Source organism: Quercus lobata, chromosome 3, assembly GCF_001633185.2.
Source record: "Quercus lobata isolate SW786 chromosome 3, ValleyOak3.0 Primary Assembly, whole genome shotgun sequence".
Lineage (NCBI taxonomy): Eukaryota > Viridiplantae > Streptophyta > Magnoliopsida > Fagales > Fagaceae > Quercus > Quercus lobata.
Genome location: NC_044906.1, coordinates 41719286 through 41744193, shown reverse-complemented (window position 1 = coordinate 41744193; position 24908 = coordinate 41719286). Strand labels below are relative to the sequence as shown.

At 33.6% G+C, this 24908-nt stretch overlaps 1 protein-coding gene across 3 annotated transcripts in view; it reads right to left on the bottom strand.

Moving 5' to 3' along the window:
• LOC115981767 overlaps positions 1-24908 on the bottom strand; it is a 70163-nt gene that overhangs the window by 32793 nt on the left and 12462 nt on the right. The window contains exons 12-14 of one of the 3 annotated variants that reach the window (XM_031104114.1): positions 21843-24508; positions 21501-21652; positions 20609-21303 (exon numbers count right to left, since the gene is read on the bottom strand). The exons of 1 other annotated variant lie outside the window; for it this stretch is intronic. In XM_031104114.1, the coding sequence (XP_030959974.1) occupies positions 20985-21303; positions 21501-21652; positions 21843-24508 (3137 nt within the window). In that variant the 3' untranslated portion in view covers positions 20609-20984. Of the gene's footprint in view, positions 1-20608; positions 21304-21500; positions 21653-21842; positions 24509-24908 lie in introns of those variants that run through there. One more of the 3 variants, XM_031104115.1, reaches the window with a different exon arrangement.

Sequence of the window (24908 nt, the reverse complement as noted above, 5' to 3'; positions counted from 1 at the left end):
TTATTGTCTCTGATAACCACACCAATGTTGGACTTTTTGTCATGCTCCGATGTTGCCCCGTCCACATTGGTCTTGTAAACCAGCCCCCCCCCCCCCAAACTCTTGCGGACACAACGGGGAGTCGCTATCTAGTTTTTGCAATAGTTATTCTATTAACCCTAGACCTAAACATGTGAAAATTAGACTCAACAAGACTAAACAGAGGATTAAAACTATGTAAAACAATCAAAATTGCAAGAACTCTAAATTTGCATTTTTGAGCACAAGTATGCATACGCTTGCCTCTAGTATGCGTATGCATACATAAGTATGTGCACGCATACACGCCCAGAAACACAGTTTTAAAGCAAGCAATAAAACAACAATCAAACTAAACAACAAGCAAATGAAAATGTTTAGAAGGACTTATGCAAAGAAAGAAACTCTCATCGGACTAGTTCTTGATATTTATGAGTGCAAAAGTGAAGTGAATGAAGTGTTCAAGTGATATTTGTATCAAAGAGAGAGAGAGTAGGGTGGGAAAATTCCCGCTTGAGTTCCAATAAAATCCCCAGTTGTTGGATTCGTATTGCATCTTAGAACGTGGGGAACATGGAGCCACAGAAATTTAATGAAGGCACGTCTCGTATGTCGAAATGTTAGGAGCGTGCGTTGGGCAGTTAAAAAGGTACCTGCGCAGATAAAGATGAAGTATGATAAGAGCAGGGTGATTGTAGTGATATCGAAATCCTCCTTTCTTCCCGAGAAGCAAGAGAGGAGAATTTCGAGGGGCTATTGTAGGTATGATAGGCCCAATAATTTATATCTATATATATATGTTGGGCCAGGGGCCTAATTCGAGGACATCTAGTAATTTGAGGATGGGTAAACACTGTCATGAATGTCTGCATTAGTGAATGAAGACATGGGGTTTGGTCATGAGGGTCTGGGAAGGTGGTCCGAGGAGGAATGACTCCTCGACTAAGCAAAACAGAGGTCAGAAGGTGTAGTCTACCATTCAGAGCAACGTTCTAGGAGATTCTATTGATAAGGATACACATCATGGAAGCACAGGACAAAAGGGAACTATGAAATATCTAAGAAAAAGCTGCTACCACTGCTTTGAATGCTTTGTAGCTAACTCTCTGGCCATATTAATGTGGAAGTGATACCTAAACAGTAATTTTTAGTCTGACAGCTACTCCTAGAGATTTCAAGAAGGTGCTAATGGGACAGGGATTAATGCCAGTAACCTGGTCTACACGTGGAGGGTGGAGATGAAAGAAGGAAGACAGTATAAAAGGAAAATAATACACTGAGAAGGGGGATCGAAAAATTAAGAGAAAAATACTGTAGCAACAAGAACTAGACTTGTAATCAAATTCAAGAGAAATATATATAAGAACCGATTTCCTCGGATTGTGCCGATGATGATTTTCTTTAGATAAAACCTGTTTATCTTTGCTTTCAAGTCATCTAGACCCACCATAATTGTTGTCCAATTCATTAGAGCCTAATTTTTTGACCTACTCTCTACAAATTCATTGTATTGGGCTCTTTGGGCCAAAATCCTTTTGACTCTTGGGCTTGGGATTCAAATTGGGTCCTTACAGTTACTAAATGTGAAAAAAAAAAAAAAAAAAAACCAGCAACGTATTCAACTATTTTTAGTGTTTAAATGAAACACTAAATTCTTTGAATTTCTTCTTCACACGTGTGACTTTTTTTCTTTGTATTTCCTGTACATTTAGTGTCTGTTTGGAACAGTTTATTTTGCTGAAACTGAAATTTTTTTACTGAAAGTACTATAGATAAAGCTAAAAGGTAGCTAAAATAGTATAGCAAGACCCATGAATAGTACCAAAAAGTACAATGGGACCCATAAATAATAGTAAAAATAAACTAAATAGTAAAAAAAGCTGGCTTTTTAAGCCAATGCCAAACGCACACTTAGTCTTTTTTTTTTTTAATCAATAATTAAATATGGTTAGATATGATTTTTATCAAGCATTAAATTTTCTATTATTATGATTTTTTAGATAAATATATTATTTTATTTATCTTCATCAATCTTGCCTAGAAACTTGAAAAGGTTCAAGTTTTACGAATTGCACTTTTTATTTCCCTTGAATTAAGAGTTTGATTTTAAGTTTAGTATTGATTTTACTTTTTAATGACACTCTTATGAAGATAGTTTGCTTGAAATTAAACTCTATTAGCTAAAATTTTAATAGTATAAAATTCTATTTCCACTAAAATTCAATTTCAACTAAATCCATAGTAAGTTTACAACTTCTAAACCATTGCTATATTAATTTTTGGATAGATACAAAAGCTTAATTGTTGATATCAACTTTTTTTTCCTCTTCATCACTATATATTTATCTACAATTTTTATTTTGTCAATACACATTTTTTTGTCATCAATTTTAATTTAAGTGTTAATTTATCTACTTTTAAAATTTCCAACACACTTGAAAAAGTTTAAGTTTTACAAATTTTAGTTTTTTTCCCGTGAATTAAGAGTTTTAGTTTAGTATTTGTTTTACTTTTTATTGACACTCTTATGAAGAGTTTGTTTGCCAATTTGATTACAAAACTGTGAAGATCTCATATATAATCATCTCAAGCAACTTTGCTACACACATGAAGTTAACACTTATTCTTTCTTTGTTTACATTATGCATTAAGAAAGTCAAAATAATGCTCATAAGCCTCAAATACTATGTTTTATCTCTTCAAAATGACCATTCCATTTCAATTTTTTCTTTTCAAAATTAAAGTGTTTTGGTAATAGGTAATACTACTAAATGCATAAAAATAGTTTACTCTCATTTATTATTAATATAGTGACAATAGATAGTTTTTTTTTTTTTTTTTTTTTTTTTTTTTTTTTTTTTTTTTTTTTTTGAGGGGGACAATAGATAGTTAATGTAGATCAATCTCTTTTACCAATAATTTACTATGAATAACAATCTATTTTCTAAACTATATGAAAATTTTAAAATTGTACTTCATCTAAAATTCTATTAGAAAAAATTTCAAGTAATTTCAAATAAATTTAATATTTATTTTGATTGTTTATCATAATTTTATGTTTTAATATGTAAAATTTATATATTACATACTATGTTCATAAAAAATGACTTAAATGTATGTATTAATTATATGCCATAACATTAATGTGTTTTATAATGTGAGTAACTAATTCAGTTCTGCCAGAGACAAAGATTTGCTCCTTGATTGATCCGGCGGAGGGCCATTGGAAACCGGAGGTGATTCAACAGTTGTTTCTGCCCCATGAAGCCGAGTTGATATTGGGGATTCCACTCAGCGCCAGAAGTCCCCCTGACCGAGTTGTGTGGGCTTATACTCCCTTGGGTTCTTTCTCAACAAGTAGTGCTTATAAACTCCTGGTTGCTTCTTACTCTGTCAACAATGTAGGAAGCTCTTCATTGGCACTACAAAATCAGTTCTGGAAAGGGATTTGGCACTTGAGAGTGCCCTGACCAATAAGATCAAGCACTTCCTCTGGCGTGTGTGCAACAATGCTCTGCCAACAATGAGCAACCTGTTTCGAAGACAAATTATTGCATCAGACACTTGTGAGCTCTGTAATGGGGCGCCTGAGGATGTTATGCATGCTGTCTAGCTTTGTAAGGAAGTGGAAGTTGTGTGGTGTTCTCTACACTGGTCCCAGCAAGCTTCATCCCCCTCTCCCATGAATTTTTGTGATTTAGTTAACAATTTTCTGCAGGTGAAGGAGGACTATCGAAAGGAGATATTTGCTATAATGGCTTGGAGCTTGTGGAATCGCAGGAACGCTATTCGTTTTGGGCGGACTACTCAACCACTATCCCATATTCTCTCTTCGGCGGGCAACTTGCTTCAGGAATTCTTGGCTGCCCAGGAGGAAATCCCAACTGAACCTCGGTCTGCTGTCCAGATTGCTTCAAAGTTAATTTTGACGCTGCTGTCTTCAAGGTTACTAACTCGGCTGGGATTGGCATTATCATTCGGAACTGGAAAGGCGAGGCTTTTGCAGCTGTCTATTCCGATTCCTCTGTCAAACTCAGTAGCTGATATGGAGGCGTTAGCATGTCGTCGAGCTATCCAATTTGCTGCTGAACTTGGTCTTCAAAGAGTAATTTTCGAAGGTGATTCGGCTATAGTTATCAACACCATCTCGCTAGGGAATGCAGCGTTGTCCTCGTTTGGAAACATTGTTGATGATATTTGCAGTTTAGTATCATCTTTCAAGTTTTCAGATTTTATTCATGTGCACCGTGCTTGTAATTTTGTTGCAGATGCTTTAGCTAAAAAAGCAAAGAACTTGATGGGGTCCCAAGTTTGGTTAGATGTTATGCCTGAGGATATTACTCCCTTGATTGGTTTTGATGTTCATTAGTCTTCTTCATTAATATATTCCCAGACTTGGAGTCTGGTTTTTCAAAAAAAAAAAAAAACTAACTAGTTATTAATATAATTTTGAATCTTTTGATTTATTTACATATATATTTTTAACTTAACCATGCAACACGGGACTTTAATTAGTTACTAAATGTTATTGCTTTTCATCTTATATATTAGTTATTACCTAATTAATATTCTCCCTATCTCTCTATTTATTGCTTTCCACTAGATAATATTTTATTCAACACAACCTAACAAAAACAAATACAAAAAAAGAGAAAAAGAAAATTGCATTTTCTTTGATTTCACAACAACTACCAAAACAAGAGTCAAATAACTTTCAATTGATTCTTGAAAAAAAAAAAAAAAAAAAAAAAAAAAAAAAAAAAAAAAAAAACCAAAACTTCAAATCTGAGTCTATCATCCACTAAACAAGCAAACCTCCCTTTTTGTCACCAAGCCAAGCAATTGAAAGGTAGACCTTCTGCCTAGACTTGCTGCTTCAACGCAGTTTAATGAAAAAAGAATTTTAGTTTTTATTTTTTATATTCATATATCACACTTGATATAATTGTGTAGGTTTGTTAAAAATTTTAATTATGTAAATACTTTTTGTTTATGATATGGATTCAAATTACACTTGGTTTAATTCTACAAGACTTACACATTTTTTACACCATAGATCTTTTGGAGATCCAATAGCTAAAAAAGAAACATCATTACCCAAATTATCATTAGATACTTACCTAATTAATAGTATTATTATCTCTCTCCTTATTAAATAGTTCATGAGTCTCTAAAGTTTTTCACTATAATGTATAATCCCCTATTTTTTTGCAATTCCTCACATGATTCTACTCTCTCCCATTTTCTATGCTTTCTTTCAATCATCGTAACCTTTAGTGAAAGAAAGTAAAAGAAAAATTCCTATGAAACTGTTCGAGATATAAATGAAAAAACAAAGCACCATGCTCTTTTAAATCTCTGTGAAATTATATTGCATACAATTTCATTCTATGATTTGGCATTAGGCATGCTACAGAATTTTCAACAACCAAAAAGAGATATTTTTGCACAACAGCGTGGTTTCTATGGGCCATCAAAGATCAAAATGAATTTGAGCGAAGAGAACTGATTGTTACCAAGGTAGTGTAAATTGCAAAAGGCTGCCTGTTATGCTTTAGAGTTATTTGGATTACTTTAGCCATCAATTCTAAAAATACAAATTTGGCCCGACTTGTTAATAGAGAAATTAAAGACACTGGTTTTGGGTAGGACCATTAAAACTTTGATTATGTAAAATTTGATGTAAATGGATCTGCAAAATAGTTGCAAATAATGCAAATGATGAGGAGGGATTGTGATTTTGTTGGCCATCTCCTTTTGTTAATTGATAATTGTAAGGTTGAATTTAATCAACCATCTTGTTGGTTTATTCCGTGCTAAATTTGCTTATAATTTAGCAATTAGTAACCTTGTATTTAGGTGGGAATCATGTAAGGATAGTGTGTGCGAGAGTGTGAAGAAATGCACAAGACTGTGCAATGAAGTAAGGACTTGCGGCTGGATCTCGCAGGTGGCTCGCGGCTTGCAAGTCGCCAGAAGATGCACACGAGTGAAGCATGCAGAGAAGCTGAACCGTCATGCTAGCTGTAGCACTACAGGACAAAAAGTCCAGACTGGCCATTCAGTTAGCTTACGGCTTGGACTCGCGACTCAGTCAAGTCGCGAGGCCAAGTCGCCAGTCCAATTTGTTATGGAAAAACTGACTTTTCGTATTCATTTTTCACTCCAATATAAATACCACTTATACCCACGAAATATGGAGAGCTTCTAGAGAGAATTTTGAGAAAGAAATCCTAGAGAAAAATAAGATTAACTCATCCACAATCTTCACATAGTGACTCTTCAAATTTCTCAACTCTCACCCTCTCCATTGTTACATCCTTGAGAGGTTCTTTAACCATATCATTTTCTCACCTTACCTATATTTGTGAGAGGGCTTTTTGGTGCTTTGGGAAGCAGTTTAGAAGGAACCAATTCATATTGGTTGATGCTATGGGTTATAGTGGAATCCGGTAAACTAAAAAAGAAATAGGTTCAGCGTAATCTCGTTGGAGTAGGAGCTTGGAGGGCTTAGGTATACTGGGTAGATTAGACTTGGAGGGTCTTTTGTTGTTCATGTATCCCAACTTGATTCTTTAGTAGATTATTTACCGCTTGGAAAGCGGTGGAGAGGTTTTATGCTGAGGGCTTCAATTTCCTCTTTGATAACACATCGTGGTGTTTTCCTTGTGTTTGCATCTCTCTTCCCTTAATCTTTGCCATTTAATTTTTGCTGTGGATGTGATTTTATTTGGTTTAGATTGTTTATAAATTCTGTTATAAGTTTATGTTTATTTTCCGCACATATATTGTTTGATATTAAGCTTGAATTGGTATTTTGTAAATTGGGGGTCAAACGTTCAAGGTGTTTGACACACATATTGAACTTTCAATAATAAATATATATATATATATATATATATTTTTTTTTTAAACAAACAGAATTCAAGTCTAAGAGTATGTTCAGGAACAGTTTATTTAGTTGAAACTAAAATTTTCTTGCTGAAAGTACTGTAGATAAAGTTAAAAACTAGCTGAAATAGTACAATGAGATCCATGAATAATACTAAAAAGTGCAATAAGACCCATTAATAGTAGAAAAATAAGCTAAATAGTAAAAAAAAATCTGCATTTTTCAGCCAATGCCAAATGCAACCTAAGTCTAATAGATGATATAGTAGTCATTTAGCACTTTAGCCAATCATTGTTTTTATTACCAAATATACTCATCGTTGCATTCATAGTTTATCGGTGTAGATTTGGCAAAAAGAAATTTCCTTTTAAGTTTTAACATGATTGTAAATGCAATAGATAAGGGAAAGAGAAAAAAGAGACAAAAATTAATTAAGCAAGCTCATGTGTAAAGTATTATTTTTAACTGTTAGATCTTTAGGAGATCTATGATGTAAAGAATGTGTAATACTTGTGGAATTATATCAGGTGTAACTTGAATCCATCTCTTTGTTTATATGTATTTATTAAAACGTTGATACTATAGATTTGTTTTGTTTACTGGTGTTTGGCAACCACCAGGGTGCCCCCTTTGTTCAGGCCCAATTTTTCTTTGTTTTTTGGTTTATTGACATCAATATACTTCTATCTTCACCACTAAAAAAAGAAAGTTATCTGAGTTGTAGTAATTGTGAAATAAGAGAAAATGAGATTATTTTTGGTAATATATATATATATATATATATATATGGTTAGGTTGTGTTGATTAAAATATTTTCAGAAAATGCTAGAGATACAAAATTTTTTACAAACTCTTGATGTAGCGAGTAGTTATTAGTAAATGAGAAAGTAAAGTTAGTGATTGGTTCAAATGAGAACCAATAAGAAGTTGGCCATAACAACGGTTTGTAAAAATGTTGTAAAATAGTTTGTGCATGTAGTATTATTCAATATTATCTAGTGGAAAGCAATAAATAAGGAGAGAGATTTGTAAAAATATTGTAAAATAATTTGTGCATATAGTATTACTCAATATTATCTAGTGGAGAGAGAGAGAGAGAGAGAGAGAGAGAGAGAGAGAGAGAGAGAGAATGCTAGTATTAATTAGATAATAAGGTAGAAAGTAATAACATTTAATGGTGTTATTTTAACCGTTAGATCTCTTAGAAATCTACGTTTTAAAAATGTGTAACTTTTCAAGAATTACACTAAGGGTTTGTTTGGATAAGCTGTTTTAAAAAGTACATTTTTTTTTTTTTATTTTAAAAAACAACATTTTTAAAATGTGCGTTTTGAAAACACCATTTTTAAAACCACAGATAAGAATTTGATAAAAATGTGAAAATGTGTGTTTTCTATTTTTAAGACCCTAAGTAAGTGTTTGGATAAGTTGTTTTAAAAATTGCTATTCTATGTGTAAATTACAACTGAACTATATTTTTAAGATTATCTTGTCATTTTTTTCTTGTTATGAGTGTTTGTTTAAAGGATTAACAATTGCATTAATAAAAAAAAAAAAAAAATTAATGATGATCATGATGTTGTTGAAATTCATACAGAGAATTTTCTCAAAGAAAAAGGAAATCACAAGGAGAAAGACTATAAATGATTAGGAAAATAAATATATTAAAATGTTTATTACCAACAATATCAATACTTTGACTTGCACATTATAACAATAATAATAAAATAAAATAAAAAAGCTCTTAACCAAAACATTAAAATTTGTCCAAAATAGAAATAATGAAAATATTGTTTACAATCCACAGATAGACCGAGCTATCTTGTCATGATAGATTTCATCTCTTCTTCATGTATATTCTCATTGTTTACCTGACTACTACTATCTTCTTCACTAATATTACTTCCAAGATTGTCCAAGTTATGCTCATCCCATTCAAATCCCTCATCCTCTTTGTCATGTTTTCTAATAAAATTATGCAAAACTCAAGTAGCAACTATAATGTTTCTTTGGTCCTTAATGTTGTAAGATGTCATTTGTTTCAAAATTTTCCATATATTCTTCCACACTTCAAAAGTTCTCTCAATTGCACTTCTAAGTGATGAGTGAACATAGTTAAACCTTTCTTCTAGGTGATTTCCACGACTAGCTCGTTGAAAATCTGGACAATGGCACCTATGTCCCTTATAAGGTGTCAAATATCCTTTCCTTAAGGGGTATCTAGCATCAACTAAATAATATTTTCCTAGTAAAGAAAAAATACACATAAGATGTGCATAAATAATATCCTTCATATATATTTAATAAAAAAAAATTATATACCTTGTGGTGGTTTTGGAAAGTTGATAGATTATCGACGAATAGCATCTAAGAAAATATGTGTATCAAACCATAACAATTGTGAAAAGTAAATCAAAATCACATGCCACAATCACATTAAAAGTTGGGCACACCATTTCTATTATAATATGGAGCTTTCTTGTCCTCTGCAACAACAACTTGGATATGTGTACCATTAATGACACCAATACAATCCTAAAATAAGATACAAATTTTAGTAACTTAGGAAATAATCGTAGCAATGATTAGAAGCAAAGTATAATGATTGAAATGCATACCTAAAAGTGTGGCATGTACAATGGATTCTTTTGTATATGTCTTGGAACTACACTAAATGTAGGGTCAGAAGGCTTGAGGATATCCATTGACATTATGTTAAGGCATTTCAAAACTCTATAAAAATGTCTACGTATAGTCTCACCAAAATGTTGGAATCTTTCTTGGACCAACCTGTTACATGTACCTTGTTCGAGTATCATTAAACATATACCTATTGACTCTTCAAGCCTAATATGCCTTGTGTGCTAAAGTCCGTATGAATGTTGTAAAACATTACACAATTGAAGGAAAACATGTGGCTTCATTTTGAACATTTGGTACGTTTTGCTTCATTACCAATCAAGCAATCTATCAACCACCTATAACCGGTTTGTTCAGAATCTCTACAAGGTTCTTTATTAATATATTTCATATAATACGTCATTGCTGTATAACATCCAGCAACAACAAGATCATATAATTCATCATCATCTTCCACATTATCAGAATGATCATCATCACTATTATCAATATAATCATTTTGATCCATTTGAATGACACCTAAAATGATAAAAAAGAAGAAGAAGATAAATCACAATAAATAAATTGTTTAAATGATCAAAGAAATAATACCTATTAAAAATATTGTTAAAACATCCCAACAAATTCAAACACACCCTAACAGTCACATTATTCAAAGGGGAAATTGCACTTTACCCACTTGTGGTTTGGCCCATTTTAATAGTGCCCACCCGTGGTTTAAAAGTTGTCACTTAACCCACTTGTGATGGCCTCCGTTAGACCCCCGTTACCCACCTCTCTCTTTTCACCATTAAAAATAGGGGTAAATGTGTCTTTTTCATTATATTTTATGTCTCTCTCCTCTTTTCTCCCCTTCTTCTTCTTCTTCACATAAATCATAAAAGAAACCCAATACACCTACAATCACAAACAAAGTCACAAATCCATGTGAACATACACCCACAGATTCACTAGCCTTCCACTACTAAATCCAAAAATTGACTACATAATTCTTCATAGAACAATCACAAAATAAAACTCTAACCCTCTTTCTTTTGCTGGGTTCTCTAAAAAAAACCTAGATTTGCAAGTAAAAAAAAAATCTGCAAAAAAAAAAAAAAAAAAAAAAAAAAAACCTAGCAATCTGTTAAATTTTTCGGGTTTAATGGATTTGTGGGTTAATGGGTTAATACTACTATAGCCATAGATCCAGCAGCGAACCCAACTTTGTTCAAAATGGTGCCACTTTGAGCCGGTCCAGGAGCTTCAACAAGTGGAGTACTACTGTGTTGGCAATGGCTGCAGCTGGACCAACTCTGTTCAAAACCCGATCCAAATCTTTCGAGACCTTGGAGACATCGACGTCGTAAACATCATAGGACAAGAAGTTAGCCATGGTTGCCACAACGCTCGATTTCCCTGTCCCCGAAGGACCGTACAAGAGAAAGCTATGCCTCCAAACATGGCCTAGATGATGGTAATACTGTTTGCCTTTGAGGAAATATTCGAGGTCGGACTTTACCTTGTTTTTGAGATCTTCTTCCATGGAGATGGTTTCGAAAGTCGAAGGATGCGTGAAAGGAACAGACCTCCACCGTCCATTTCCTTGCTGGTCTTTGATGTTCATGTACAGCTTCAAATCTCCAAGCTTTAGCTGTTCGATTTCGTCGGATACCGTGTGGATGTGTTGGAGATAAGGTCGGAGGATTCTGCATTTATCAGCTTTTCTGAGACTCAAAACGAAACAGTTCTTGGAATTGGTCCAGTTTTTGTTATATACTATTCATTTTTCAAGGATTTCACTTTGGCAATCAAAGTAAAGAGAGAAAGGGACTATGGATTTGGGGATTTTTGGGGGTTCTAAGGTAGAGAGAGGGAGAGAGCTCATTCTTTTTTTTTTTAGGGTTCTAATTCTGTTCTAATTTTGACTTATATAGTAAAGGAGATTTTTTAACGGAAAGGACAAAGGTGGGTAACGGGGGTCTAACAGAGGCCAGCTCAGGTGGGTTAAGTGACAACTTTTAAACCACGGGTGGGCACTGTTAAAATGGGCCAAATCACAAGTAGGTAAATTGCAATTTCCCCTTATTCAAATGATAAAATAACAAACCACTAAAAACCTCACAAAGAACAAAGTTTAAAGCAATTGTCTTCCTTAGTGCCAAAGTAGCGTCCCCCTAACAATCTTGCTTCCTCTTGCAGAAACTGAAGCTGCAAATGTGGTTCTCCCATCACGACAAACATCTCTCTCTTCCCTTGTTTCTGAAAAATATGAGTTTCCATAAGGTAGAGTTCAAAACCCTTCTCAATGCCATCCAAGATGCAAACACGTTCCATGACATTATGAATAGTACTACCTAGCTCCATTGAACAAGCTGAGTTCCTTAACTCCACAACATCACAAATACAACTAAGTTGTTGTGTCAAGTTTAATGCTATTCCTCCTTCCTTCCCTTTGCCTTGTGTGGAAGATAGAAAAGTTCTCTTTTTTCCTTTATCTTGCGTAGAAAGATTAGGATTCTCATCTTCTTCATCATCATCATTTTTCTTTGGAGAAGATGAGTCAGCAGAAGTGTCACTTAACCCCTCCTTAAGTTTCTCAACATCATCAGGTAACACACCTAAAGAGGGAGCCCACGCTAAATGTCACACTCCAAACTCAAAAGGGTCCAAAGCAAGAAAAACTGAGCCTTCAAGAGAGACTGTATGAGGGTTTTTTTTTTTTTTTTTTTTTTTTTTCCACTTGATAAAGTAAATAAATATGTTGATCTCTCCACAATATAAGTCAAAGCTCTATGACAGATTTACAAGCAATACAAACTACAAATCATGTGTCTCCAAATATACATAACAATCCAAAGCTCCAAATAAAATAAACACAAAGTCACGCTCCTCTCTAAGATATATAACCTCAACAGAAAATCTAGGCCTACCACGTCCCAGGCTAACAAACCTTAAGAGCCCAATCTTCGATAGAATTAGCTATGGCCTTGATAAATTTAGTAAGTTGAGTCACCAACAATTTACAACACAAATCTCCCACTTAGCATAGTACTCCAATCACCACCAATAAACTAAGCTTCATGCCCGACGTATAGCTAATTTATCTGTAAAACTATTAGAAAATGGGATGAGCTAAAGCTTAGTGAGTAGCATAATTAATGGGGGTGGGGGAAATGTAGGTTTCATGATAATGAGCATTTTACAAAACATGCTATAATTTGGGAATTTCCATTTAATTTATGGAAAATCAATTTCATTAACAACACAAGAATAATGAAAGAAATAACATAGCACCAAGCTTCCCAAAATAACTATGAAACTATATTTTATTCACTATGAGCCAAAAAATATCCAGTACCATTTCACAATTAGAAACCTCACCCAAGGTCACATGACAAGGTCGTCACACAGATGGAGTCGTCACACAGGCGGAGTCATCACACAGATGGGGTAATCACCAATATCATGGCATAATGGCAAAACCACATCAAAAGCTCACAAGTTAATGTATTTGAAACACACAGTTCACTTTCAAGTAGTTTCTTAAAATATTTCAATAACCAAATATCCACAATATTCTCAAAGTCCTCAAAATAATACCTTGAAACTATATACTATAATTTGTGAGCACCAACAATATAATTCCAAAGCCATAAAATCTAATATAAGGTAATTTATCACAAAGATAACATACTACCGCATAGACCAGTCGGGGGGATCCACCCATTCACAATTGGCATGATATTGTCCTCTTTGGTATTCAGTCTCTTGGCCCCATGGACAGTAGCCTCACCCATACCTTCAAGATTTTGTCTCCCCCTTATGGGCAGCAGGAAGAATGCATCAAGTAGGACCTCTTTTGCATGTGTTCTTTTGGCCCCATTGGCAGTAGCCTCACCCACACACAATCAAGGAACTTCTTTCCCTTATGGGCAGCAGGGAAGAACGCATCATCCAAAGTGAAAAGACACTGACCTAGATTTGGTTCTGTTGTCACAAAGATTACGGAAACCAAATCAAGTGATCACTAGGAAATCACACATTGCATAGAGTTAAAACAACATAAAGCTCACAGGTTACATTTCCTTTCAAATACATAGTTTATATCCAAGTAATTTCAGAAAAACATTAAACAACCAAAGCTTCCATAAAGTTTGTAAGATTTCCAAATTCATTCTTTGTCAACAAAATTTTCTATCAATTCCCAAATAATAAAAGACAAGATAAGCACTTATACCATAAAATCCATAAATTCATTATCAAAGATTAAATTAAAAATGCTCATATTTTCCAAGTCAACAATTCACGCATTTCTCCATATGCATTACCAAATATGATGCACTTTTTTATATAATCATATATAGTAAGGTCACAACACAACACCTTTTAAGAAAACATAGTTCCACAAATAATTTTCCAAAATGTGTTTGACCCGAAAACAAAGTTTACGAAATATGGTTATTTTCCAAAAATTCCATTAAAAAGCTACTTACCTCGAAAAGCCAACTGATTTTACCTCAACTGGACATCACAAAATCAACCAATCTAGTCACTAGGTCCATCACTAAGAATCTCGAAACCTAGAAACATAAGGATCAAACCTATTATTAACAAGGCCTATCGCAAAGTTTACAGTCACATTTGTCTCCAAAATCGAAAAGGATCTCCTAAATCAAATCAAAGGCACTAAAGCCTAGCTTGCCCAACTTAAGACAAGTACCCATTCCCAAACAAGAACAAAACAAGCAAACAAACTCATAGTGCCACAACACAAAACCAAAGCATTTTAATTCTTTACTGCAAGCAATGTGCACATATAAACATAACATAAAACACATCATTTCAAAATAGAGGTTGCATATCTCATGAGTTTCCCTTTTGAGCACTAAATGATTAAACCAAACCATTATTAAAATTAACTAAGTAAAACACATGTCGAAGAAAGCACATAAATTCACAAGCCAATCCATGAACTCCATATAACCCTCTAATCATTTCGTAAGTTGGGTATCACCCTTTCACATATGGTCATAAGAATCTTGATTTATAATCAATAGAATAGGAAAATCCATATGTGGCATCCAACAATCAAAAGGTTACTAAAGTGCAAAACGTGTATCAAGGAAAATGAGAACAATCATTAAACATGCAATCAAAAGGATTGTTATATAAATAGATTAAGAACTACCAGGGTAACTTAGCATAGCCAAAAACAAATGAACTAATAGCAAGAATTAATCTTAGGAGTAGGAGTAGAACTATGAAGAGGTTTCTTACCAAAATCTTTAACCCAAAAGCTTTCACCACAAAAAGAATAATGAAAGGGGCCATGGGTTTGTGGGAGTAATGAGAGATGAAAGATCCCTTATTTTCATTGTATGAAGCAAAATGTCCAATTTGGTAATGAAGTGAAGTGTGAAAATCAAAGAGAGAGAGGAGATGGTTTGGCCTACCAGCAGAAAAGCGATAGAGAAGAGGGGTTGGGAGGGTGAGAGGGAGATAACATATGGATATAAGGGGTGGGGGGTTTTGGACCACTCAATGAAATATCTTAGGAATGGATTTACAAAACTATCCTCACTTAAAATTATATTGCCAAAACCCTTTTTATTTATTTATTTATTTTATTTTATAAAGGTTGGGGTGTTACACTAAATCTACAGTAGCTGCAATGACCTTAAACATAATGTCTAATAATTCAACATTCTCCAAACCCTTCCCTTGAAATTTTGCAGCCTCAAGTACCTCCTACAAGGCTACAAGTTTGAATGCTTTTGTCAATAACTCACATTAGCATAGTTTATCTACTAATACAACATATGTACAATGGATTATATGAAACGTACCATTAGCTTCCTCTCCCACCACTCATCAGTTGCAGCTATTCTCCCTTTGGTTGCGTGCCATCTTAATCTAGTTTCACTTTCCTTCAACTTATTCCAAAGTACCCAATCTTTCTTCAGTGCATCCCACTTATGCTTATACTTCACCTTAGGATATTCTTTTCCTGTTTTCTTTTCAAAAGTTGTTATAATATTCTCCTAATCCTTTTCAAAAGTATTGAGATTTACTTTGATCTAAGAAAAAAAATTGAATTTATAGCACTAACCTTTAAACAATAACATTTTTTTCAACTTATTCTATTTTTTTTCACGGAAATAAAACCCATTGCCACCAACTCTCAAAGCAAATCCCAAAACTAAATTTAATTTACTAAACCAAGAACTAAAAACCAAACCCAGATCTCTAGTATTAACTAAACAAATTTTATGTTGAAATAACTTGTTAAACCAACATGCAGAAACCAAATCTATAGGAAAGATTCAAGGAAAAGAATGAAGAATAAGTTTACCTGAGATTTGGAGGCAAACCCAGTAACAAAGAACGACAAAAATTGAAGTAGAGGAGCAGAGCACCAAAGGCAGAGGTGATACGTGGGAAATTGGTGAAGAAGGATTGTTGAGAAAGAACATAGAGCCGAAATATATATTAGTATTTGGGGGGCAAAACAGATTTTTGGATGAAAAAAACGCGGTCGATAATTGATATTGAATCACGTGAATTGAAAAAGCTTTGAAATTTTGCCTTTTAAAACCGCTGATTTGGTGAGATTTTAAATGAAATCCGGTTAAAATTGCTCTACCAAACATTTACCTTTTTTGCATTCAGATCCTTAACGCATATTTTCCTCTACAATAACGCCTATCCAAATGGGTTCCAAGTATAACTTGAATCCATCTCATATACATATAAAAGTGTGAGAGAGAGAGATAAAGCAAGGAAGTTGATTCCGTACTGTACCGGTCGGTACAGCCGATATTTACCATTCCAATACCTCTACTGGTACAGAAACATGGTTGTTTCGTTCCGGTTTAAATACCGGCCATATCGAATTGTTTCAGCCATACCAGAAAAAATACCACATTTCGGCCGGTAAATGCATACTGGACCGAAACAAGAAAAAGAAGAAGAAAAAAAAAAAAAAACGTTCTCACTGTCTCATCTCTCCACTCACCGGCGTCACTCGTAGTTTCTCAAACTCATAGCGCATGGTATTTCCTCCCTCAAATTCCAAATCTTCTTGACATGCAAAACTGGCGTTCTCTTTCTCTCTTTCAGATTTACTTTCTCTTTCCTCTTTCTTGGTTGCGTCCAACTTAATCCCAATAGCCTGAATTTCAACTTCTTTAAACACCTAATAAATTTGACAGCTTGCAAAAGTTATGTATAAAGTCAAAAGCAACTTTCATATGTCAGATTTTTTCATTTTTTTTTAATTATTTCGTAGCCCCTAAAAACTGTCAAAAGTCCTCTCAAATGTCAGTTTTTTTTTTTTAAGCCCTCAGTTACTACACATGTGAAAGGTAAGCTTAGTATTTTAAATTTAACTTGATTTTTAATTCTTTTTATACATATAGATGTATAAACTTGGGCTTGGGCTTGGGCTTATGTTGGGTTTAACGTTACAAATTAGTCTAATCTATGAATTTATATATATATATATATATATATATTTATATAAACCCGAAACGGTACATTGGTATTTACCGGTATCCGAAATATATCATACTGCTGGCCAAACTGGTATAGCCTCTGGTACGGTATTGACTCTCTTGAGATAAAGAAGTAAAGATTAAGAATGCCCAAAAAAAAATCACTAATTTTTTTTTGAGAAAAAATTCACTAATTTAAGCAATTCAAGTTACACAATAGATTAAAAAAAAAAATTAAAAGTGAAATAGTAGACTTTCATATTTGAACACATACTACTCTTGTTTTCTTAGAAAAAAAATAAAAAGAAAAAGCACCTTGACAGCTTGATGTTGCTTTTAGAACATGTGTTTTGTGAAATGCACTTGAGAAACTATAAAATATTGTAATTGTAAAATTTGTCATATTTCAATTGGAATGAGTTATAAATTTGTTATGATGATGCATATGATCCATGATAAGTGTTATATGAGTTTTAGTATTGGGAGAGGGGGGGGGGGGGGGGGGGGAAGGGGGTTGATCATGCATTTTTGTAGTTTACCGAGATAAGTGCAAAATGGGGTATAATTTAAAGTAGAAAAGTGTAATTTTTCATTATTTTTAATTATTGCTTTTTAAGTGTTCGTTTAGAATTAGATTATAAGCTAACCTTTTTTTCCCCTCTATGTTGACATTAGCTTATAATTCACGCATATGCATGGGTGCAATAAAGAATAATAGTAATCAAATACACACATATATAGGGGTGTTTGCGGTGTGATTTGGCCTAAATAATCACCACACAGCACCACACCTCAATTTTGCGATCACATGTGTGGTGTGGTGCGGTGCATAAGGTGCGGTTTGATCAGTTTTGGGCTGGTATATTTTTCAAGATGTCATTGTTAATTACTAGTTTACAATTAATAACCATGAAAATATGACTGTAAGTTTCAATAAAAAGTAACACAAATATATACAAGACCAAAAAAAAAAAAAAAAATTCTTGATATATTAACAATAAACTAAAAATTCAACAAATATATAAATCAAAAAAATAATCAATGAAAATAAACCATACACAATTATAATTGTTAAAAATATATAACATGTAACACAAAAATACTTAACAAGCAACAACCATAAGGTCCATAACAGTGTACCCCATATACACTGCTAGTTATGCCGACTAAGAGTGAGAGGGCATCAAGAGAGGAGTGAGAGTATGAGATGGAGAAGTGAATGAGGTTTTGAACTTTTGATTTTGTATTTAATCAAAATAAAAGCTGTTTTAAAAGTGAAATTGGAATGCACTAATATTAGCTGGCCACTTACTTTATATAACATTAAATTATTAATATATATTTAATATAAAAAATAAATGTGTCTGTGCCCACATGCGTGATGTAGTGCGGTTCACTACCACTTGCAGTATGGTGTGATTACTCCATTTTATGGGCGATTTTGGTCGATTTGGGTGTGATTGTGCGGTTTGGTGAACACTCCTATATATATACATATACATATATATATATATATATATATATATATATATTAATTATATAGAATTATAATAAATTCGAATGAAATCATTTTATATTTTTAATTAAAGTTTAGATGCCTAAGTTTGAGTGTAAATATAATTAGAAGGTCACTTGGCATTAAATTAGGGTGCATTTAAAGTTTGAAAACAATTGATATCAAATTATAGTAAAATTATAAGGACACTTGATACGAAATTCGGATACAATTGAAAGGACACTTGACAAAAAGTTGAAATTCAATTAATAAATTGGATTCTTGATTGAGCTTTCAATTTAATATATTATGTTGGTTTTTAGACCCTTGTAAGAACAATAATTAACTGTTTTAAGGTCAACTTGTTAATTAGATTGATTATGAATTGTCTTTGATTAATGCAACAATGATCAATATCAAACACAATAGAAAATAAATAAAACACACATATACGATGACTAAGGGACTTGACCTAATCAATCTTGAGGTAAAAAAATCTACTATCAAATAGAAGTTTACAAACTAGATAACCATATTCTTCATAAATGTAGCTAAACCTATCAAACTCAACTCTTCGATCCACAGACTTCTTTAATATGTAGTTGTTCCAACATGAACCTCTAGTACATGACTTCATGACTTCACTTGAAGGTTTAGATCCAATACATGAGATTACTAGTATGCAACAACTTCAATAACCACCAGTTCATATTGTGTGTAGAATGATCTTTGGTAGCGAATTTTGTGAGCAAAAGGCATAGAATCTTTAGATCTATAACAAAGTAGTTCCAAAAGTCTCTTGAATGTGAGTTAGGGTTTGTATAAATACCTTTTGCTTGATTTGAAGAAACCCTAATAATTAATAGGCTAATGGGTTGAATTTTACATTTCAATAATCCCAATAATCAATCTATCAAGATGCAACTTGATCTATCAAAATTAGGGCTTCTTGATCGGTTAAGTAGCACAGTTTTGCACAATGACTTCCAGCACCTAGGCAACAAACTTAAAAACACTTGGGTTTGTTTATATACACTTGGGCTTGATCACACAAAACCCTAATAACTTAATGAACTTTTGGGTTGAATTTTATATTTCAATAATCTTGAGATTTGATTTGTTGAGATGCAGCTCGATTTGTTGAAATCGGGGCTTCTTGATCGGTTGAACACAGTTTTGCATAGAGACTTCTAGCACCAGGGTAGTGAACTTACCAGCACTTTGAAATTTTAAAAGCACTAAACTAAGGTAGTTGTTCATGGTTTGCCAATCTAAAATCTCAAAACCTAACATATTCTATAGGTTAAAGTACAAAACACACCCTTAAAGTTTGAGGGTCTTTTGATTTTATCCTCCAAAGTTTCAAATTTTGATATGCTCCCCTAATAACTTTAGGAAGTTGTTATGTAATACACACATCACACATACACATGCATCGAGTACAAATTAATGAGAATTGTGATAGTCACATTACGTGATGCATTTTCAACAGTTGGGTTTTCTTTTTTCTGCTCTTATTCTTCATTATCTAAGACAATACTAGCTCTCATACAAGGATGTCCGTAATTACATCTATGAGACACTTTAATTTTTTTTTTTTTTGACAGAACACTTTAAATTTCTAACCTCTCATCATATGGTTAAATTGGCACTCTCTGAACATTCGTACCAGTAATTTTAAAAAGAAAGAAAGAAAGAAGGAAAATATGGATATGTATATGCTTGCTAGGGAGAACTATATATCACTTCTAAAGCCTTTTTAAAAAATAATAAAAAATAAAAAATATAGGGACTCTTCAAGGCAAGGCCACTGCATGTAGTGTGTACCCATCCCGTCCACAAGAACCGTGCGTATATTAATTCCAAGACTCAAACCAGAGCTCATGGGATTTCCCATGAGACCAACCTATTGAGATAATTTCACTTCTGAAGCTTAAAGAATGAATTTTGATAAAAGGGGTATTTAAAAAAATTTGTTCACTAGGTAGTTCCTTTTTTTCTCATATAACTTGAGAATCGTATTTAAAGCTCCAAAATTCAATATTGATACATTTTTCTTTAATACTGTTATTATTTTAGGAATTCTCTTCTAATGGCTTGGTATTGACTTCAAAGAACCCTAAATATTGACAACAACATGCAACCCTAATTATTGATTCCTAAACTTTATTTTCTTTTTTTCCACTGGGTGTGAACTTCAAACAACCTTAGGCGCCAAAGTTTATCTGTTTTTTCCTATAACCCCGCACTGCTCAAAAAGATGGGACAAGATAACCTCCTTTGATAATCACATTGCCCTTGAACTGAACCTTCTATAGCACTGCGTTATACAACAATAAGTGCTAAATATTGAGATCCAAAGATCTTTTCTGAAATGCTAGATTGTTCATCTCTTTCAAGTGCATAGAGAAGACAATTTCTGAAATGTACAATACATAATAACTTTCAACTCATGTACATCTATTTATCTCTTACTGCCTCCTTTTTTACCCCTCTTATTTTTCCTGGACTTGTTACCCTTCACCTTATTTTCTGTTTCTCGGCTGTTTTTACTGTTAGAGACCGATGCAACATCAGCACTGCTATTTTCCTTAGCTTTGCTATCACTGTCCTCTACATCACACTGCTGCTCATTTGATATACTGCCAGAAGTCTCAACCACAAGGTTTGTGCCCAGTTGCAAGAATTGCTTACTTAAGATAGGTTCCAGATTTGGCTTTCTTGACAGTAATCTCTTGCAAAGTTCTTGAATTGTTGACATATTGTTTCCAAGTTCCGGTTCACTGAGAACATGATGCAAAAGAGACAGGGAAGAAAAAGGTCAGCAAAAAAAATGGAAGGTTTTGCTGTACACGAGTTATTAAAAAAAAAGTAAAAATTGGTCCATATAATCCATCAATAATGTGTAAGTTTGAGCAAGGACCCCTTTTGGAAAAAGCAAAAGAAGGCTAGGCATATCATAGTCAATGTACGTACTGACCTCACATCCAGTGCAGCAGAAAGTTGCTTCAGTTCATCAACCATGCTGTCTACTTCCTCCAATAGGTTTTCATCAACATTGTTGATAGCATTCTGAAGGCGTTCGTGCATAACAGTACTAACAAGGTGAATACTTTCCTCCACGTTCACCTGCTATGTACATAGGAACAGAATAAAAATTTAGTATGATGCTCATTTGTATATGCTTTTCGCTGAAGTAAAATATTATATGAAAATTTGGCATTACCTTACATAGAAAAAGATTAAAAAAAAAATACAGTATGATGCTCATTTGCGAATGCTTTTTGCTGAAGTCAAATATTTTATGAAAAATTTGCATTACCTTCATCATTTGGACATTTAACAAAAAGCTCCTTGGATCTTTACCATGCTCCAACGACATCAAAGCTTCAAATATTTCCCAAAAGTAATTCACTAGCAGCCTGCTTCCATTTATATTGTTCAAGTCCCCCTGATCTGCCACCAAAGCAAAGTTTGAAGGTGCATAGTTACAATTACGACTGTCTTGATCATCAGTGCCTGAAGAAAGCACTTCATTGCCAGAGTGAGTTGCTTCCACTTCAAATGTCTCAGTTTGACCTTGCGATGGTTTCACAGTCTCTGGAAACAAGACTTTTAACATGTCCTCCCTGCACTGTTTTACCGTCATGTCCACAAAAATGGCATCTGGACATAGAAACCTTGAACATTTTCCTCCCAAACTCACAATTACAAGAGGATTGTGAATCTTTTTAAATGCTTCAGCTAGCACATTCACATTTATATGTTTCCGTCTTCTCTGAAGGACATCATAAAATTCCCTTGGAAGTTCCTCAGTAATATAGCTCCTACCAAGCAATTCAAAAAGAAATTCCAAAAATTCCCCAGAATTCAGATGAACTAAACATATTATAGAAACCAATCTCAATACCAGCAGTGGATAGTAGTCCTTCACATTTATATTAGACCTTCTAATCCAATCCATTGTATCATTCTTATCATAAAGAAGCTGCTGAACAACACTGACAATAAACTCAAAGATAACATGGGATGGTCTCATTTGAGCCAATAAAGTGGAATTTGGGTCGGTAACTGCATCTTGATAGATAAACCATTCAGCAAAAGAAGACTTTGAAGTGATAAAGTATCCCTGGAAGTAAGATGCCAAGATTAGGAGGCGCTCAATAAGATACAAGAAACAACCAGGTGAAATATAGTCGACTGCTCTCCAATTTGCACTGTAAGTATCCATCAAAGCTTCTTGTAGCTTCAGCAGAACACACTCTCTTGGAGATTCACAGTTATTGTCAGTTAAAGTACCTTGAGCAAATTCTGGTCCCATATTCCCACGGAGAACCTGAATGAATTTCTTCCATGGTGGATTTCCAAAAGGCCCATCAAACCTTTTCAAAATCTCCTTATATAAACCATTGTTTATGTTACCCAATCCAAGAGTTATCACTACAACTCTTCCAATTTGCCCGTATGTCAACTTACCCTTCAAGCTGATGTTTTCAATTATGATCTGTTCTAGTAAATTTCTTGAAAACTCAGATTCTCTTAGAGAAAACATGTTCACTGCCAATGATTTCCGCCAATCTAGGGGAAATATATAGCCAAAAAAAGACTTGGTAGAAAGTTCAACAGATCTCTGCAATGTCTTATTGTTGCAGTAACTATGGTTTCGATATTCAGATTCTGAAAAAAACTTTGCAACCTCATAGATATACGTAAGAGATCTGCTTTGGCAGAACAGCGAGAGGGAATTCTTCAATGAGAAATTGTAAAGGTCTTCAAGATTGTCCAAAACCTTCATACCAACACAAAGTAATTCTGAACACCAGTAACTTTGAGCAGTTGCAACAAAATGTCTCACATCAATATAAACCAAATTTCCATTTCGATGAATGAATCTACTGTCCTCTCTGACCCAATCCGCGTCAGAGTTGAGCAATACATAGATTGCATTAAGATTATGAAACTGCCTCCGCACCCCCAAGTAATTCAAACAAAAATCTCCATAACTTCTATATTCATTAACATCTTGAGTGTCAAGACAACTGAGATACTTGAAAATGCTCAGAATCTTATCTTTCCAAAAATTCCAAAAGTAAAACAGTGTTTCTACAGAAATCTGATTTCTAGAGATCACCTGTTCCGAATGCTTTGTCAGATCAAAAACAAAATAATCATGCCACACATACTTTGCAGACTTTGACTGAAGATGAGCATCTAGAATTTTTCGAGCAGAAATTATTTCACCTCCAACACTATTATGTCTCTGAGAAGCATTCAAATACTTTTTTGTTATGGACAAGTTACTCTGCTCATTTGATAAAATGTCAGCCTCTGTACAAACAAAAGAATAAAAGTTTGAGTCATTCTTAGCAAATGACTTGACTTTTGCCAAAAGCTCCTGCTTCTGTGTAAACTGCTTCAGTGGCCAGCCCTTGCTTCCAGGTGTCCAAAGTGAATTGTACAGCACATAGAAAAGCAATAGCATGGACGCTTCTTTGACATTCCCTGCCTTCCCTAGAAGATCAGCTTCATGTAGAATCTCCCCTCTCAGCTTTGCAATGCTGGCAGCCTCTAAGAAGTTTCCTGATTCTTCTTCCAACAACAGAAGCTCACCAAGGCAATCCAAAGATTTCAAAAATGTGCGCATCAAATCTATGGATTGAAAAGCTTTGACAACCTGCATCATGGATCTGCTATCTTTAAGCTCATGATGATGACGAGCAGCACTCTCTAGAAACTCATGTTCAATCTTGTCTATGTCTTTTCCTCTTCTAGCCTCACCAAAATCCTTAGTTGCATTATTTTTCCAATACTGAATGTACTTGAAACCCATGTTGAATAATTTTCCTTTGGCGCAAACTTTCAAACATTCTGAGAAAAATTTGCCTTTAGCATACACCTCAGCTGCCAGTTCATAGCATCCTGCTAGACAAAAGCATTCCCCAGCTCTTTGAAGTTCAGACTCCCCACACTTTTCTAAATAAAGCCTTCCTGCAATAATAAGAAGTTAAAATTAACTGTTAATAAATGGGACATACTTTGTACCTAATAAATTTTCAGGGATGACATTGCAACTATTTACATTTGTGGTACAAAAATGAAATTTGGATCAAATTTTAAGAATTAGTCACTAACCCGTGTGATGCACCAGATAATTAATGATGGTTAAAATATTTTCAATATTCAATATTTATAATACTGAAACAAATATATATATATATATATATATATATATATATATATTGAAAAAAAATAACCATATGGTGTCTTTTTTATAGGATGAAATAAAGACACACTACTTATAAAATTAGATATTATTTCGTTCAAATTAGATATTATTTATTATTTAATCAATAAAATTATTTTTTATACACAATTTTAGATTACAAAA